This window comes from Enoplosus armatus, chromosome 7 (assembly GCF_043641665.1).
Source record: "Enoplosus armatus isolate fEnoArm2 chromosome 7, fEnoArm2.hap1, whole genome shotgun sequence".
Classification (NCBI taxonomy): Eukaryota; Metazoa; Chordata; class Actinopteri; order Centrarchiformes; family Enoplosidae; genus Enoplosus; species Enoplosus armatus.
In genome coordinates, this window is record NC_092186.1 from 9,576,875 (window position 1) to 9,594,206 (window position 17,332).

A 17,332-nucleotide genomic window follows, 5' to 3' on the forward strand; every position below is an offset into this window, starting at 1 on the left:
AATGCAAAAAACACACCCTGCAGACACAAGCCAGCAAAGCTCACACATTCACAAACTGTTTGTTGATTTGTCAGAAAACTTGCTAATATAAATTTTATGCACAAGTGTGCCTACACACACAGGCACAATATATGGTCTGTATACACACACACACACACACACACACACACACATACATAAAAAGACAACACATTCAGTGAGTTTTCCAAGTAGGAAATTTCTTTAATAAAGGTGATAGAAATCATAGCATCTCTTAAAGCTGAATAATATCTAGTCTTCAATGATTACAAGCAGAAAAGAAGCAGATATTATAAATACCCCCCATAGCCCGTACCATGTACCTTGATTACATGCTGATAAGAAACATCTTTCTGATCCTTTCATCTCAGTCCAATGTTGTATAAAAATCACCAGGTAAAATGAGTAGATGGCAATTTCCACCTATAGAGCAACTATCAGTACATATAAAAATAAGTCTCATAAGCAAAATAAATAGATGCACCAGAAGACTGCTTCATCCAGTCAGTGCGACAGGGATTTCGTCCTTCATTTCATGCTGTGTTCAAGTGCTCTTCAAAACAAATGTGAACCAAGTATGACATCAACATACAAGGCAAAGAAAAAGTAATACACCCGTTCGTTTCGGACGGGACAGCCTCTTTCATGAACACATGCATGCAACATCTGTTATTGCACGGCGATGACATCACAGTTTCTCCCCGTTAACGTTGAGAGACAAAGGGAGGTTGGTCTTTGGGTTGTCCCTCTGTCTCCATCCCTCCCCTTCATCGTCTAAACTCCGTTCTTCACCAGCTCGTGGACCCCATCGCTGTCGATCGTCAGGGTTGGATGAAACTCTCGTCCTTTTACCATCTCTTCAAGACCCTTTAAGTAGGAAACGACACCGTCAGGACATTGTTAGTGGGTGTACAGATTGATTATTTTGAGTCAACAGCAGGAGCAGATCAACATCTGGAGTTTCCATTGAATACAGTAGGCCTTGCCTCCTTACCTCTCCCCCGTAGGACACCAGTGGGGAGATCTCACATTTGATTGGCAGATCTGTTCCGTCCTTCAAGCTGTGTTGGAAAAGGAACCAATTCAGGGAGGAAGAAAAAAAAAATGAAACAGAATGAATGATTCTCTCATGAAAAGGCAGCGGGACTGTAGTTGAGAAAAGCAGCTGTACATCCTTGACACAGCTGTTCTTCTACTGCGGCTTGTGATTAGAGTTCAAAGGCAGAGAATCAGAGCTCCATCATTCCCAAACACGACCAGTGATTAGTCTGACCCGTAACAGACTTCCTCTAGAAGAAAACAGATGAGTGACAGGTAATGTGGTGGAGGAACTTCCCACCACATTGCCACCACTCAACCTGTCTCTTTCTAGACGCAGATCAACAATCACACATCAGGTAGTTCAGGTGTTTTCTGAGCAGCTGCCCACACAGCTGTATCATGAGAATGAAGGAAAAGCTGAATGATTGAGGAAAAAAGCACACCCTGTAAGAGCCTGAATAACATTCACAGGTGACATGAATATTATTGAAGCACATGCTCATTTTAATTCTTAAAAACAAGCAAGTGGATTTAAACTGAGAGGCAAACTAGCAAGCAATGAGCGGCTGGCCTCGTCGCAATGATTTCACACACAAATCAACAGATTCATCATCTATTGCAAAATTGTCACTGAAAGTGTAACTGGAGCCCATTACCCAGCATGCAACACATTATGTGTATTAGTAGCAACCATCTGAGGGGAAAATGATCTGTCAGCAGGTCATTATGACTGTAAATCATCTGACCAGGACGCTAAGAGGACTGTGTTTTCAGTCATCTAAACTGATCCTCGCTGTCAGTTCCTTCATCACAACCGACTGTAAAGAGGCAGGAAAATGGCTGCCGAACGGCATACGTTTCTCTTTTCAGTGGCAATGAAGGAACGGGGACGTTGAGGATCAGAAGTAATGTTATATAGTGTTAACACGTCTGAGCGAGAGGGAAAGAAAGCCAAAACCCCATCACCATGCACTCAGTACTGCAGGGGGATAATAATTACTTTCTGTTGCCATCATCTGTGACACTGCCTGCTGCTCCGTCTCTGGAAACATTGCATGGGACACACAGGAGCAAGACCAAGCATGAGAGAGGGGGGAGTGAGAATGTGAGGCTAAAAGAATATGATGTCTATAAAACTAAAAAAAAAAAAAAAAAAAAGCCACTGCATGTAGTTTGTACTGAAAGTGTGAGGAGTGTAGAGAAGGCGGGAATGACCACGAGGAACCCGTTTCTGTGTTCGTGTGTGTCTTGTGAGGTGACGTGACACGTATGATGCAGTGTTTTAGCGGGATGGCTGTGGTCACCTGGGTATGGCGGGCACACGTCTGCCGTTCTCGTCGATGAAGTGGCCCCCTGCGTTGAGCACCCAGCGGTGGTGGAGGGACATCAGGGCGTGTCTGGCTGTGGTGGGCGTGTCCTTTCCGTCCTGACTGTCCGCGTTCTTCAGCGGGGAGAACTCGTCCTCCCGCAGCACCTCGTACACGACAAATGTCCTGTTGGGACACACACGCAGCAGCACGTCAGGACACAGGCACACACACCAGAGGGTAGAGATTCCGTACAGATTCTTGGTATGACAAGCTATCATACAGAAATGCAATATGAAGACGTCACCTTGGGCTCTGAGAAATTGTGACAGGCATATTTCACCATTTTCTGATATTTCAAAGTTATACATAAATGTATCAATTCATTGAAAAAATCAATATATTATTATAGAAAAATGTCAGCTGCTTCCCTTGCTTGCTTCTGTAGCTGAAAGAAAGAATAGAGAAGAGAATTTTTTTAAAATCAGGCTGCAAAGTGAGTCCGCCCATCTGGATCCTGCTAAAGCTGCCAGTCTACCAGTCCAGGCACAACCGTAATCCATCTCCTCAGCAACACCAAAAGCTATTTCTCATCCTTTTTACTTTGAAATACAGCGAATAAACCTTGAAGGAAGCTGGACATGTCTGCAGTGTTTTTCCATTGGTCAATCATTACAGGAATCCTTTCATTAGATGTATAGTTCTATTAGTAGTGGCGTGACTCAAAGCTGATGTCATGCAACACTGGAGGAGGTGGAATGAGTGAGCAGCTCATAAACCTCCATCCTCCTGCAGAGAGCTTGGCAGGCTCCGTCTGCTGGACCAGATCTTGGAGCAACAGCAGGACTGGGGCTGGTGGATAGGGATCGGGACTGGAAAAAAAGGGGGTTGGTTCATGCATGGAAGGACAGATCAAGGACCAGTCGAACCCCAGGCCCGAAGGCCTGCCAGAAGAACATATGCACTCCAGCCACCTCGCAAAAGGAGCATAAGATATTCATTGTATTCTTAGTACTTTAAGGCCTTTTAGTTTGAGGTAAGAGGCCGTCTGCTGATGCTGTCACACACTCGGTGCCCTCTATGGAAAAAACACTCTGTAACTCACTTGGCGAACTGGAAGATGTCAAAAACGAACTTTTCCATTTTAATCCCGTTTGGTTTGTCTGGTTTGATTAGTTGACCCTCCGAATCCACATATGGGATCTTCTTCTGGGCCACGTGGTGCTGCAGCTTTGGCTCGAACTTCCTGATATATAAACAGAGAAAAAGATGGTTCATTGCCACACATTCACTTCATAAGGATGTTGAGCTACTGTTCATGCTACAAGAGACCACAAATGAACACATTTCGGCAGAGAAGATATGAAAGCCTAAAAAAGCGTGTTAGTCTTACTGTACTACGTCTCTGAGGAAGGAGAAGCTGAAGAAGTGATTGGCCACGTTGCCTGCGTTGAACATCAGTCGGCCATCGGAGCTGCGCTTCTCAGCCGTTGCCAGGGTGATTTCGCTGTACTCCACCACCTGGTAACGCCCATCCACCTTGCAGACCACACCCACCGCCTCTGTCGGATTGGTTTTCTCCACCACCTGGAAACCATGTCACGTGTCAAAAACCGTGGCTAACTATTCACTTTGATTGTGCAGTGCACTGGCAGATTGACTACCTAGAACATATTTGATATAATAAATACTCAAGAAAACAAAAACGATGTTCCCCTTTCAACCCATTTTCAGTAATCGTGACAGAGATGAAGTACATAATAGCTAGTGAATAATGAATGTACTAAAAAAAGGGAGCAAAATAGCAGAAGTAGGAGTAAAAATAAGCCAAATGTTTAGGTTTAACATTTAAATAAGACTCAAAAACTGATTCGATTTTCTTAAGTATATTCCACTTTATAAAGCCAGCAAGTTAAAGTCTGCACTAAATTTAAAAAAAAAGAAAACCCTCTCCCCATCTGTTGGTTGCTAATGACAGAGTGGAGTCCTGATGAGGGGGTTGGTGAACGGGGTGGAGCGAGGGGTAGGGGCAGTGGTAAAGCCACATGAAGTGTAGCTTAGTAATTTCTTATGGGAGGGTGGGACTCTGCTCTGATCGGATCCTTCCATCGCCGCTCCACCACATAACTCATAATGTCAAACAGGAGCGGGGTCTGGGCGATCTTAAGTCCCACACAGTTAAATGTTTCAATCTATTCTCTGTTAGCTGGAAAATACACACAGTATGATGAAAACGTACTTCAGTGTGGTACTGCTGAGAAATAATGTGCCTAGAAACGGTCGGTCTGCGTTGGTAACGAGAGCTTCAGACACACTCTGCATATCTGACAAACATGACCTCATTTACATGTGATTTTAAAGAAGAAGTGGAAGCAAAACTGTGATCAAATGAACTCCAGCATACTGGACTCTGTATTTTGATGAAGTTGCCATGGCAGATAATATAAAAAAAAATCTGTCAAATTAGGAGGCCCTGCCAGCAACGGTTAGTCACAAATGTATTAACAACTCTAAGATCATATCCTATTGCCCAAGCAGGAGATCTTGGACATCAACAACATACTGTATTTGGACTTTTTTTGACCAACTCCTGCTGCCTGTGCATCAGCCAACAGAAGTCTGCTCTATTTATTAGAGGACAAGTCACTGTAACAACAAAGGACAAAACTGACTGAACTAGCTTTGCAGGTGGATCTTCTCTCTAAATCTCAAAGTGATGGACCTGTTCTGTGAGGCGCATGCCAGCTATTTATTCCATGTACAGTATGTTGGCTGTTCTGATACATATTGCTAGCCAAACAGAAATAAGGATTATGAGAAAAAAAAAAGTTATAATTAAACATGAATATAGTCGTGTGTATTTACTAATGGAAAGAAGTTTCCAGTTCAACCGTTGTTCCCTTCCCAGAATGAAAGTACACTCTGTCCAAAGAAAGTGGCATCTCCTCATCACACTCATGTTATCTGAGACCATGATGAAAAGTGAAGGAAGATTCTGGGCTCAACCCTCAAATTTCCTAGAAAGCTGCAATGAATGTATTGCTCAAGAAGACTGCAAAAGGACACAAAGCGGCCTATATCGCCACCCAGTGGTGAGCTGTGGAGGATGCGGCTATCTTGAAACAGACAGTTAAACTGGTGTGACAGCAAACTGACCACACCTTTTAATTCAGGACAGACACACACCCCAAAGATATGAATCAATATCTGTCACCATTTAGGACCTCCTGGAATTAAAGAAACCAGACTGGCTGATCAGACTGGATCACATCCAGCCCTTATGGCTTGACTACTGACATACTTTGTTCACATGCAACAATCTTACGCACTCGTTACACACATCAATGTTTGAATAAATAGGCTAATATTGACGTTTCTTTGCCCTATTTAATTGTTTGATTTGGTCATAATCATTTTGTGCATGCATCCTTACAATATTATTATCACTTGCTGGTCTGATGAAAGGTAACTGAGCTTATCAGTGTTGCAGGTGCACAATAGTGAGGGATCATTGTGTCAAACAACTTTAAGACAGGAATATAACAGGCCAGCTGCTGCGCCGAACTTTGTTAATTTTTCTTCTCTTAAAATGTAGCATCTGACATGTAAGAAAGACCATTATAATCACAAAAATACATGTAAAAGGTGACACCTTGGGCAACATCATGATTCAGGCGTTGTGATCAGGATTGGTTAGTAACACTATGAAACCACAACACAACTATCTCTGATGTTTCATATCTAATCACACTATAATTCATCTGAAGAAATCCTGCAGAGACCCTGAATCAGTAGACAGAAAGAGCAGGTGTGACCAACCTTAGCCCCACAGTCCGCTCCCTTCTGCACACAGAAACCAACAAAGGAGGGGTCCGCCACTTTGACTAGGATGTTATCTACACAATACACGTGGATGAACTCAATCCCCCTCCTCTCCATGTCATCCATGATGCCCTGGTTCCCCAGGGCTCTGTAGAGACCTCCGTTCCCATCTGAAATACAAACACAGGCACGTTGGTTCGAAACTCCAGTTGGCGAATAATAAGACACAACAACACTGTGAGAGGAGTGGGCTCACCAGGGGCCATGGAGAGCTTCCCTTTGTTCTCCAGGATGATTTTGCCTTTGTAGTCCATAGCTGGCAACATGCCCTGCTGAAAGAACACAACGTTGTTCTTGTCTAAGCCAAAATAGTTATGTTGTGAGAAGTAGTCCTTGGTGGACTCCATTGTCCTGCCGCTGGTCATGATGTACCTGAAGTTAACACAGAAAGGCAGAACTTAGTACTGATTCAAGTATCATTTGTTTTCCTCCCTGTTTTAAATCATTCATACGAGTGTGAAACGGGTAGCCGAGGGAAGAGGGGATACATGCCCAGGAGAACCCTTCAAGTAAATAAAAATAAACTTTCTTCAGTGACTATTCACAAAAACAAGACTTACAACAAAGCTGACGTCAGCCAAAGCCAGAGACACAAAGTCTATGACAGACAATAAAAATGTGCATAAAGTGTGTATAAAGTTTAACTATGTAAGATACAATAAACACGTAACATCTTTCTTACAGAATCAGACGTGCTGAGGTCATTTCTGACATAATCTTCAGTAACTGTTAAACCCTAACTATAGTTTTACATAGACTTTATGCACTCCACTGCCTTCCTGGTATCTTCATCTTTCAAATTTTCAAACTGTCCTTGGACCTGCTCCACAGGGAACTAATCCTTTTCCAGTAATACAACTTCATCGACTGAGTTTCCTTTGATGCTGTTAGTGATTTGACCCAGTTAATCATCATGCAAATACAACTGGGACAAATGGTTTTAGCTCTCATTACGAACACAGAGACAGTTTGTGGTAGCTTAGATCTGTTTGGGTTTTTTTCAAATAAAAACAGCAATTCAATGTACAGGCCCACTAACTAAATGCCACAGTCATCTCTCCTTACATAACACGATGTCTTACCAGGGAATACAGCACTTGATTTTGTGCTGCTGCTCAGCCAGCTGCTGCAGCTTCAATATGCGCTCGGCCTGGATCTGAAAGAGGGTTTTGTGGGACGGCAGGCCCACGTCGTACATGCCTTTGGGATAAGAGACCCCCAGTCTGGTTCCCTGGCCCCCAGCCAGCAGCAGGGCCGCCACTTTACTCTGAGCGATGCAGTGCAGACCTGAAGGGGCACAGAGCAGGACAGTTTGCAAGGATATGTGTCCTATAAAGTGTATTTAAGATAGTGAAACACATCTAGGCCTACATGTTGATTTGATGGTACACAGTCTAGATACACTAGCACAACATCTAATCGCTAATGATGGCGCACGCTTATGGCCTTCGGAAGTAGAACTTGGATAAATAACAACAAACATAACCGAAACCATGCTGATAACATTTATCAATACAATTTATTAAGCCCAACATTTTATGACTAGCTCTATAGGACTTTGGCAATGTGACATAACAAATTAGCCCCAAACTGAAATGTTATAAACCTACCCGAGTCTTTGATTGCCTTTATTGTGGTTCAATGATTTATGATGGTCCCAGTTTATCTTACATAAACTGCAGCTACGTGACTTGATATGCAACACTCTTTCTACTTACAAGTGCCAAAAGACAAGGTTTATACCAGTGGACTGGGCGGATCTGCTAGACTTTGACTACTCTCCACACACACACACACACACACACACACACACACACACTGCACACTGATCTAGTCCCGACAGAGCAGAATGACCTCATAAATGAGGGTCAAGCAGCAACTCTATTTACGTCAGGCCCAAATCAAAACCAGACGTTCCCTGCTGCCCGCCTCCACTGTCATCCTCCCCCAGGAAAAAACTCAACACACCCGCTAAATGGTCAGACCCCCACTGCAAGGGTGATTGCGCAAAAAGTATAATGAACAACGCAAGCTGACTTACTCATATGTCAAATCTACGCAGGAGACTGAGACTGGGAGCAGTTTGTGAGTTTAGAAAACCACACAGCAAGCTGAGAGGAGTTTCTGATGCAGATCAATGTGGACTAACTTCATGATAAGCTATTATATAATGTTTTATTAAAACGGCTGTTATCAGTCACCCACTGTCCCATTTCAACATCAGAGCATCTGGGTTGCCATGTGATGTTTTAATCCCCTTCAGGCTTCCCAGTCTGATACCAGGAAATCTTTCCTCTCTCTCACGTCACTTCACATTTGAAAGTCGCTCAACAACAAGACCTAATTGCTAGGCGTCAGTCTCCCTAGAGGATTACTGTCTTGCTTAACAACAGGTAATTGCTCACAAAGTCTCTCCTACAGTATGACATCGTAATAAATCCAATAAAAAAACAACTATATTGTTGGTCTTCCTCATTCCTCTTTGTTTCCTTATAGCATGTAGTACACTGATCAAGTGAAGGCGTAAATGTTAAGGCTAAGACAGCAGCTATATGAATATACTTTCTGTGGGCAGAAACACCTTTGACAGAGCTCACCTGCTAGCTCCCAGTCTTTAAGACTCTCCCTGTCCCTCGTCACACTCCCCAGCACCTCCCGGGGCACCGGCTCCATGCGGGCGTCCATCTTCTCGTGTTTGCTGCTGCTGGACGTCTCCATGGCATTCTTGAAGAATCCATTGATCTCCTGAAAGTCCATCTGCTGCAGGTCGAGGGTCAAGTCGGCCCGCTCCGCAGGGCTCAGCTCGTTGCAGAAATGCAGGAGGTGAGACTGGCCGGCTTCATCCAACCGCTGGGCGAGTCCACTTGGGTCCATGATGAACGGTGCTTTGATTAACTCTGCTACACTGGAACACAGATGAAAGCATTGGGATGAGCAGGGCTGTAGCTACCACTGACAAAATCTGGTATTTGGTAGTTACATACCTGGCACCTGGCCATAATGTAGGGAAATAACATTTTGGTTTGGTTTGGTCAAAAATGTGTTAGGTGGGTGGGGTTGCTCTGATGAAAATCGGACTCATGACCTCAGGATTCAACCCTGCTGCTACTGCTGGTGGTAGAACTAGTACAACCAGTGACAGTATAACGCAACACCCAGCATGACATTTACATCTAGTACTGGAACTGTAGGATCAGCCTTGATTGAAGTAACTACTGGAATGTTTAATTGCTCTCTTTGTTTGAACCCACACCCACAATGAGCAGATTGCAGGACCAGGAAATCATCACACCACTGATGGAGGGCATCTTTCAGCATTTGAATGGGACGCTGGGGGCTACAGCATCATACGCCAATACATTTGCTTTAAATTGATAGCTGTTAGACATAATGCGATGAGGTATAATTCTTTTTTTAATATAATCACAATACTTTCAAACTTTATGTCTCCAGGAGGCTGTGTCAAGTCTTCAATAGGGTTATGAAGTTTGCAATTCTTACCAAAACACAGCAGGCGCGCCTCAATTAACTCAATTCGCAATTCAGTGTTTGAATGGTGTAATGAAATAGCGTGCTGTTACTAAGCTCTACTACTCACAATAAGCGTGTTTGCAATGCAAGCTAAATGTTTCAGTCACTGTGTTTAGCCGCTGTCTTCAGCAGCAGGAGCAGCACACGAGTGACAGCGGCAGCAGAGCCCAGCAGATACTAGCAGCTCTCCGGCTAACTGTGGGGGGAAACTGTTAGCTCGGTGAAAACATAAAAGATAATATGAATGAAATATATCTCTCTTACCTCTGGCAAGTGTTCCTCTCGGGTTTAAAACCATTAATGCCAGTCGTGGTGCGGTTTCTTGTACGGGTTAGGACGCCTCCCAACCGGACTACACCTCCTGCTACGTCACGTTTGACGTGGCACTAGCGGTGGCGCCGAGAGAGAGCGTATGTGTGTGTGTGGTGCTGCATTCAAGTGCTCCTTGTAAATTTAAACAATCCTAATGTCAGAGGGAAGCGTGACTGTCCACACAAGATTTGGAGAACAGCTTGTCAGAGAAGTTAAATGTCAGTATAGAGAGGTGGTAACTAAGTATATTTACTCATGTACCGTACAGTTTTCAGGTACTGTATTGTACATCACTACATTTCAAAAAGATATATTGTCCTTTTTAATCCACCACATTTGTTTGCAAGCTATTGTTACTGATTACTTTTCAGTTTAAGATTTTACACAAAAAGACACAAAAACCTTATGGAATATAATGAATTGATAAAATGGTACTGAAAGATTAAACTAGTGGTTTTCCTTTTTGGCTTAAGACCCCAGACAAAAAAACCTTTGTCTGTTTGGGGTCCCTTGTCACATTACAGAGACACACAGACTTCATTTAAATACATGTTTCAGGTCCAAACAGGCAAAACTCTCAGACAGAGCTTTAGCTGTTGCTGTCACTGATTGTGGCTGTAACCATGGCTGCTTTGGTTGTTATGATTATGGCTGTGACACATTAGTTTATTTGGGTGTAACACTAACTAACACTGTATTGGTAACACATCTGTCATATCCGAAAGACGCTTTCTTGGCTAATGGTAATGACAGTAAAGATTAGTCACAGTACAGCATACTGTACCACCATAGCCACATCCAGGTCATCATAGATTTAAACACAAATGCAGCAGTAGTCCGAGCAATAACCAGATCCACAACCACAGCTTCAGCCACCACAGCCAGGCAGAGCAGCTTAATGAGAGGTAATGCAAAACTTCAGAGACGGTTTATAAACCATCTTTGGAGATATTTATCAGTATTTTTGATGGACTGCCATTTTATTCTTCAGTTCTGAACTCAACCACACGGGGGCGACACGACCATTAATGAGGCGGAAGCAGTTTTCTATCAGCTGTCACAATTTTGTTTTGGTCCTCCTCCTAGCTAACGGTAGCTAGGCGCTCTTCATCTATTTGTGTTTCTGAGATCAGATTTTTCTGTGACAGCTTAACGAAATGAAGAAGTTTTTCGATGATATTAAGAAAGACATCAAATTTAAATCCGCGGGACCTGGGAAGAAACTAACAGAAGATCCCAGGCAAATACCAAACTTTTCTCAGCTGCTACAACGCTAGAGCTAGCCACACAGCTAACGTTAACGTTTGCAAAATTGAGTTAGCAAATAGCTAGTTTCTGGTCATTAATGATTATTGGCTCGCCATTAGCACGTCGTAAAGCTAACTGGGACAATACTGCACTGTATTTTAGGTAACGTTTAACGGGCTAATTGTTTTCCGCTCAGCAAAGAGGAAGGCGTCCATCTCGTTTCAGGCTAGCTAACAGTTAATCCCCGAACAAGCTTCTTTAGCCACTGGTAAAGTGACTTTTACTTGTAGTTAAGCCACCTAACTACTCAGTAGAAAATAGACTTGCTGTGTCACTGACGTGTGGATAGTGTTGTCGATAGCATATGAAATAGCCTAGCTAGCTAAACTTCACACGTCATTTGTGTTAAAGCAAAATGTGTGGCTGTTTGGGAACGAAGACATCAGGACCAACGACGTAAAGCCACAACATGTCCCCTCATTTCGCTTTTCTGTCTGTAAAACTGTAGTAAGAAGGCCGAGGTGGTGCAGAGCAGCTCAAGCGCCAAGAATAACCGCCATGTTCCCACTGAAGGAGCCCAGAGGGCTGGAGCTGCAGCCCTGGCCAGGATTGAACAGCATCAGCGGCCGAAGGTCCACACCTCTCACGACGCCATCAGGAACCAGGGTGAGACAAACAACCCTAATCCAACAATGATTCACCCGGCTCTTTGTCCTCCTCCTCACATCACTGTTGCAAACCACCATATCACCTTTTAAACAGGCATTTTGAAAAGCTTTAATCTGTTGTGTAGAAAATACATATCATTATGATTATTTGCTGATTTGGAACAGGGTGGATTACTGGTTTTGGCTTATGAGCACATACCGGTGCAACATTAGCACTGTGTTTTTTGTTATTTAGACTGCAATTTAAGAGTTTGATTTAAGAATCCCAATTTAGTTTTTTATTTTCTTATGATCTGCTGTTATGTGAAAGACACTGGTTACTAGAAAAGACATATGATAGCATGATTTTCTGTATTTGTAGTTAAAAGAGAACTGGAGGCAGAGGCGGCAGCACTGGCTGAAAAAGAAAAAGCAGCTACAGCAGAGGTTTGTATGACTGATTTTTTTTTTTTTTTAGGTTAAATCAAATGACACCGTTAACATTACATTTGGCTCACTGTGATCAGGATTTTGTCTGATGATATTGGTGACAATGACAATTCTTTCCAGGGATCCAAAGTGCCAGTGAAAGATCCCGCCTGCCTCTCAGTCTCAGGTGTGTATTTCACCTGTCCGCTAACTGGAGCCACTTTAACTAAGAGTGAGAGGGAAGTACACATTAAAGAGGCCATTTTAATGGTATGTCTGAAGATATTGTCACTTATTGTCGTTTTAGCTCCAATTAGAACGTGTTTGCAATTCTTGTCACAATAATCATTTCATCTGAATATGACTGAATGTTATTCCACTGAGTATTGTTGATAAAACATGCGCTCTGTTGTTACTGTCAGCGGTTTGAAGAGGATGCAGTTGAGGCCTCTGTTATGATGGTCCACACATTTAACAAAGACAGAGAGAAAGTGAAGGCTGCTGTGGACATCATGAGCAAGTAAGACATTTGGCAATGCTTATGACAGACGTAAGGTTATCTTCAAACTAAGGCTGACTTCTCACAGAATATCTTCCTTAACTTTATTTTATAAATGATATTATTTCATGTTTTCTCATTGTTTTGTCAATAGGTATGTTGACAATATATGTAAGAACCCCACAGAGGAGAAATACAGGAAGATTAAAGTCAGCAACAAGGTGTTCCAGGTGTGTTTGTACCATGGACCTCAAACATTTATTTTATGGTATCCCCTTGAGTATATGCGTAAAGATATTTTAACATTTGTTTGATATCATTCCCTCTTTTGATTTATTTCAGGAGAAAGTTCGTTGCATGGAGGGCTGTAGAGAGTTCCTGCAGGCCCTGGGCTTCATTAGCATCATGCTTCCTATAGACGGTCAAGGTAAATTAATCCCAGTGAGCCTTTTGATAAACAAGTTCCTCATCAGCAGGGTGTTGGTGTCAATGGTATTTCATTAACATTCAGTTATTACTTACCTTTCATGGAGATCAGAGGAGGAAGAGGAGTTCCTGGTGTTACCAGAGCAGAGTCCCGATGACCTGGAGTTGATGAAGGAGAGGAGGGATCGTCTCCAGAGAGGAGAGCCAGTCAGAGCTCAGCTGGACAGACAGCCTCAAGCGTTCAGACCATCTCCCAACGCCCAATGCTTCGACCTGCCGCCTGAGTTCTACAACCTGACGGCGGAGGAGCTCAAGAAGGAGCAGCAGCAGAGGTACACACTCAGTGGTAACAGATGGTTATAGGAGAAGTTAATAATTGACATATTATCTCCTGATGTATATTTGCACTCGCCTCCCTTTTATAAGTATATTAATTTCCCTTCAGGAGAAGTTAAGAGCAGATGTAATTGGCCGTGAACATCCTCGAACACACCCATCAATAACGTATGATAATGGATCCCTTCAATCCGCCCTGTTTTAAGTGCTTCCTGGGTGCATCAGGCACACCTCCCTGGACTGTGGTCTAGTGGTGTATGTCCATCATCAATGGCCAGCGTGTCTTTTGTGTGTTTTCCAGGAGTGAGGTGGTGGAGAAGAACGCCATGCTGCGCACTAAAGCCATGAGGGAGAAAGAGGAGCAGAGGGAGAGAAGGAAATACAACTACACCCTGCTCAGGATCAGACTGCCTGATGGGAACCTGCTACAAGGTAAGAGCCTCTTTTATTTTTAAAAGTCAGTTCAGAACATGAGTCAACAAGTTAACAAAAGTAAGGTTTATTGAAAGCCAGTGAGTCAGTAAAGATGATGTGTGATTCCAGGGACCTTTTATGCGTGGGACCGGCTGCCTGTGCTGTTTGGGTTTGTGCGGGAGTCCTTGGTGGACGGCTGGCAGCCCTTTGAGCTCATTGCTCCTGGAAGTCAGAAACTTCAGGAGTCTGAAGAAGTCGCTCTCGCAGAGTGTAACTTGGTGAGTAGAAACCCTCTCATGAAACTGGCCACATAAAGTAGTGTATCTAGATAAAAATGTTTGTATGAATCATTTAATGATAAGGCTGGTGATATTATTTACTTTTCTACTGTAAACAAATCCAATGAAAAGACTGGAACATTGAAGTGATTCTATGCTTCATCAGATATGATACAGCAGGTTCCTCAGTGCCAAAAACTATTAAAAATATACATGAGCCACATTATTATACTGGGTGACATGTTCCTTCATTACCATGAAGATACACACTGCAGTTTATTTTGAGTCAATCCCATGTACATCCACTACTGAAAATAGTCCCCAAATGCACTGTTTGAGCAATGTTTGCTGCTACAGTGCCCACAGAGGGAAGTCAGACAGTATTGACAGACGGACCAACACATTGTTGGTTTCGGTCTTTTCATGGGATTTGTTGACAAAAAGAATAATACCAGAGTTACACTTACATAATTTATCTAGTAAAAACCCCACACATTTGTTTTCTCCATTCTATGATATTGTATATTGATTAACGTTAGGCTCCTGTAACTTGCGCTAGACAAGTTACTGTCTATACTAATGAAACAAACAACCAATATATCAATAATGAAAATGATTGTGAGATGCAGTCCCAATACAAACCGAGGTGACATCGTTTATACATTTTTCCTTAGGTTCCTGCAGCTCTGCTCACATTTGCCTGGGATGCAGCTGTGCAGGCGGATATTGCCGCTGCAGGTGGAAAGAGCCCCTCCCTCCTCAAACCACAGCTGCTGGAAACCATTCGGACCATGAGCTGAGCGGTCACTTTGTTCCTGAACACCCCCTGCAATCTACCCCCCTCCTCCCCTGGCACTACTGGGGTGGAATTGTCCCTTACAAATGACTAGTGATAAGTTTATTTTTGACCAATTCTAACTTGAGTCAGTAGCAGTGATAGACCAGGGGCAACTTCACCCTAATGCGCTTGTTTTGCTGAGCATACCCTTCTCTCTCCATGTGGGGATAATCACACTACAGACTGTCTCAGCAGCACATTGTGTTGAAGGAAGCGTTACTAACCGATGTAAGGAGAAAGCAAGGGGCACATGTAGTTTTTTGTTGCATCCTGAATGTACATGCTGTGCAGTAAACAGACTCCGTGGCAGCAGTCTCTCTGTGCTCTGCAGCCCAACAGTCAGCCAGTCAGGTAAACGTCACGTGGCATGTTGAGAGACCTCGTTTTAACTGTGTCGACACTTGCTCTCCTTTTTTGAAGTAAACAGTCCCTTTTGCTTACACAGCAGTCGGATTAACAGTGTACACCTCTGGATGTTTAGTTGTGCAACAGAAAATGGTAGTGAAGGAAAGTAGATCTGGTCAGATACTGTTGTTAGCTTGTATTACGTATCTCAGCATCTTTCATTTTAAAAGCTGCTGGGTGTCTGTGCACTGGCTTTACTTCAGACTTGCAATGCTGTTAGTTTTGTTTGGCGGAGCTCAAGTGTAAACAGTGTTTTGTCTGATGGTCGTCTGGTCTGATGTGGTGTGATATGAGTCTGGCTTGCCTGTTTGTCCTCTGCTCTGCAGTGGCCCTGCACTCTTTGGTATTGTATAACAGACTTCTCTGGTTGCTTCGATAATTAAAATTTAACATGTACTTTATTTTTATGTGAATGAGCACAAGCCCGAAACAAACTTTTTTCTGGATAATTTGACTTAAAACTGAGATTGTTTACTAATAAGCTCCCCAATGTATAAAATTTCAGTGTTAGCCATGTGCTGGCGATGTGATGGAGATCGTAATTCCAAAATATTTTCTTATATTTTTTTTTATAGTTTTAAGCACTTTTCAGGATTATTGAAACTTTCTAAAACATAGGTTTAAAACATGCCCTAGATGTAAAATGACAACAAAAACAACCTCAAACATATTGCTTTGTTCACACTCATGAAATGATAAACCGTTTAATTGTAGAGGCTCACAGCAGAAGCTGCATGTAACCAACTTGTTGTGGCATGCAGCCAGGCATGAATTACATTCTGTTGTGAAAACTGGCAGCATGGACTTGTGTTGTCTTAATTATGGTGGTTTTAATTAATCTTGAGTATTGTATTTGTATCAAACACATTTCCTTGAGATAAAAAGGGTATATATTTCAAACATGGCAGGAGTATATGAAAATGCAATTCATAGCACCTCCCAGCCCTCTGAATCTGAGCTTGAAATGTACCCCCAAATTGTGTTTGTTTCAGATCCACCTTTTTCCCTTGAAACATGTCATTGAAAGTTAATGCATTTATTTTGGTTTTGCTGTACATGAATCTATAACAGGTAAATCTGTAAAAACTAATTATAGTTTCTCCTGCTTGTGGTTGGTCAAGATGACAACAACCTACCTCTCATTGCTCGTCTGTCTAATACATCCTAAGTGAGTTGTACACAAACATGTAACAGAAATAGATCTGAAAAGTCTTGGAGTTGTGTTTTGGTTTTTAACAGAACTCATTGTCTCCACCTACTAGTACACCAAAAACATAACAAATTGTATCTGCTGGGTTATAATTTGATGGACAAGACCAGCATTTGTAAGGCCAAGTCAGCCATAAGCAACATTTCTGCCCCCCTCTGCAGTCTTATTCACACTCCACATCAGCAGAAATCAACCATCTCCACCATGAATCCTGGTGGTGGCAGCTTCATCATGTGTGAATGCTTCTGTGTAGCATAGTACAGAAACTCTGGAGGACAGGCCTGCAGAGAAACTCTGGCTTGGAGGTTTCAAAACAACAATTTTACTGTCCTGGAGTGGCAAATCATTCCAGACATCAATGTCTGGAATCAATTTGTCTACAAGCGAAGCATACAATTTAACACATGTAAAGAATGAAGTTTCCAATAATAAATAAATGATGAACGCATGTTGACATGGAGCAGTTCTTTCAAGAAAAAAAAAAAAAAATTTTCCCTTTAATTAGTACTAA

General features: G+C 42.6%; 2 protein-coding genes across 3 annotated transcripts; one reads left to right on the forward strand and one right to left on the reverse strand.

The window, feature by feature from the left end:
* Positions 1 to 197: 197 nt before the first annotated feature.
* Positions 198 to 10,053, reverse strand: uap1 (UDP-N-acetylglucosamine pyrophosphorylase 1). 2 transcript variants are annotated; one of them, XM_070908725.1, is made up of 11 exons: positions 10,044 to 10,053; positions 8,846 to 9,153; positions 7,331 to 7,535; positions 6,445 to 6,620; positions 6,186 to 6,358; positions 3,760 to 3,953; positions 3,472 to 3,612; positions 2,364 to 2,552; positions 2,060 to 2,101; positions 1,013 to 1,079; positions 198 to 885 (listed from the first exon to the last, which is right to left on the reverse strand). In XM_070908725.1, the coding sequence occupies exons 2-11, from the start codon at positions 9,120 to 9,122 to the stop codon at positions 793 to 795; spliced, it is 1,557 nt and encodes a 518-aa protein (XP_070764826.1). In that variant the 5' UTR covers positions 9,123 to 9,153; positions 10,044 to 10,053; the 3' UTR covers positions 198 to 792. The 2 variants fall into 2 exon arrangements, with proteins under 2 accessions (XP_070764826.1, XP_070764827.1); XM_070908726.1 differs by lacking the exon at positions 2,060 to 2,101.
* Positions 10,054 to 11,197: 1,144 nt separating this feature from the next.
* On the forward strand, positions 11,198 to 17,269 carry ubxn6 (UBX domain protein 6). The gene is made up of 11 exons (XM_070908652.1): positions 11,198 to 11,331; positions 11,848 to 12,005; positions 12,369 to 12,433; positions 12,557 to 12,685; positions 12,838 to 12,935; positions 13,069 to 13,144; positions 13,257 to 13,341; positions 13,453 to 13,672; positions 13,978 to 14,108; positions 14,220 to 14,368; positions 15,043 to 17,269. Exons 1-11 carry the CDS (start codon positions 11,249 to 11,251, stop codon positions 15,166 to 15,168), a joined length of 1,320 nt encoding a protein of 439 aa, XP_070764753.1. The 5' UTR covers positions 11,198 to 11,248; the 3' UTR covers positions 15,169 to 17,269.
* Positions 17,270 to 17,332: the final 63 nt, after the last annotated feature.

Coding starts and splice junctions, on each gene's coding strand:
- ubxn6 (XM_070908652.1), top strand. CDS start 11,249: ATGAAGAAGTTTTTCGATGATATTAAGAAAGACATCAAATTTAAATCC. Junction 12,006..12,368: donor CGACGCCATCAGGAACCAGG/GTGAGACAAACA, acceptor CTGTATTTGTAG/TTAAAAGAGAACTGGAGGCA. Junction 12,936..13,068: donor GCTGTGGACATCATGAGCAA/GTAAGACATTTG, acceptor TTTTGTCAATAG/GTATGTTGACAATATATGTA.
- uap1 (XM_070908725.1), bottom strand. CDS start 9,122: ATGGACCCAAGTGGACTCGCCCAGCGGTTGGATGAAGCCGGCCAGTCT. Junction 6,621..7,330: donor ATCAAGTGCTGTATTCCCTG/GTAAGACATCGT, acceptor TGTTAACTTCAG/GTACATCATGACCAGCGGCA. Junction 6,359..6,444: donor GAAGCTCTCCATGGCCCCTG/GTGAGCCCACTC, acceptor TTTGTATTTCAG/ATGGGAACGGAGGTCTCTAC.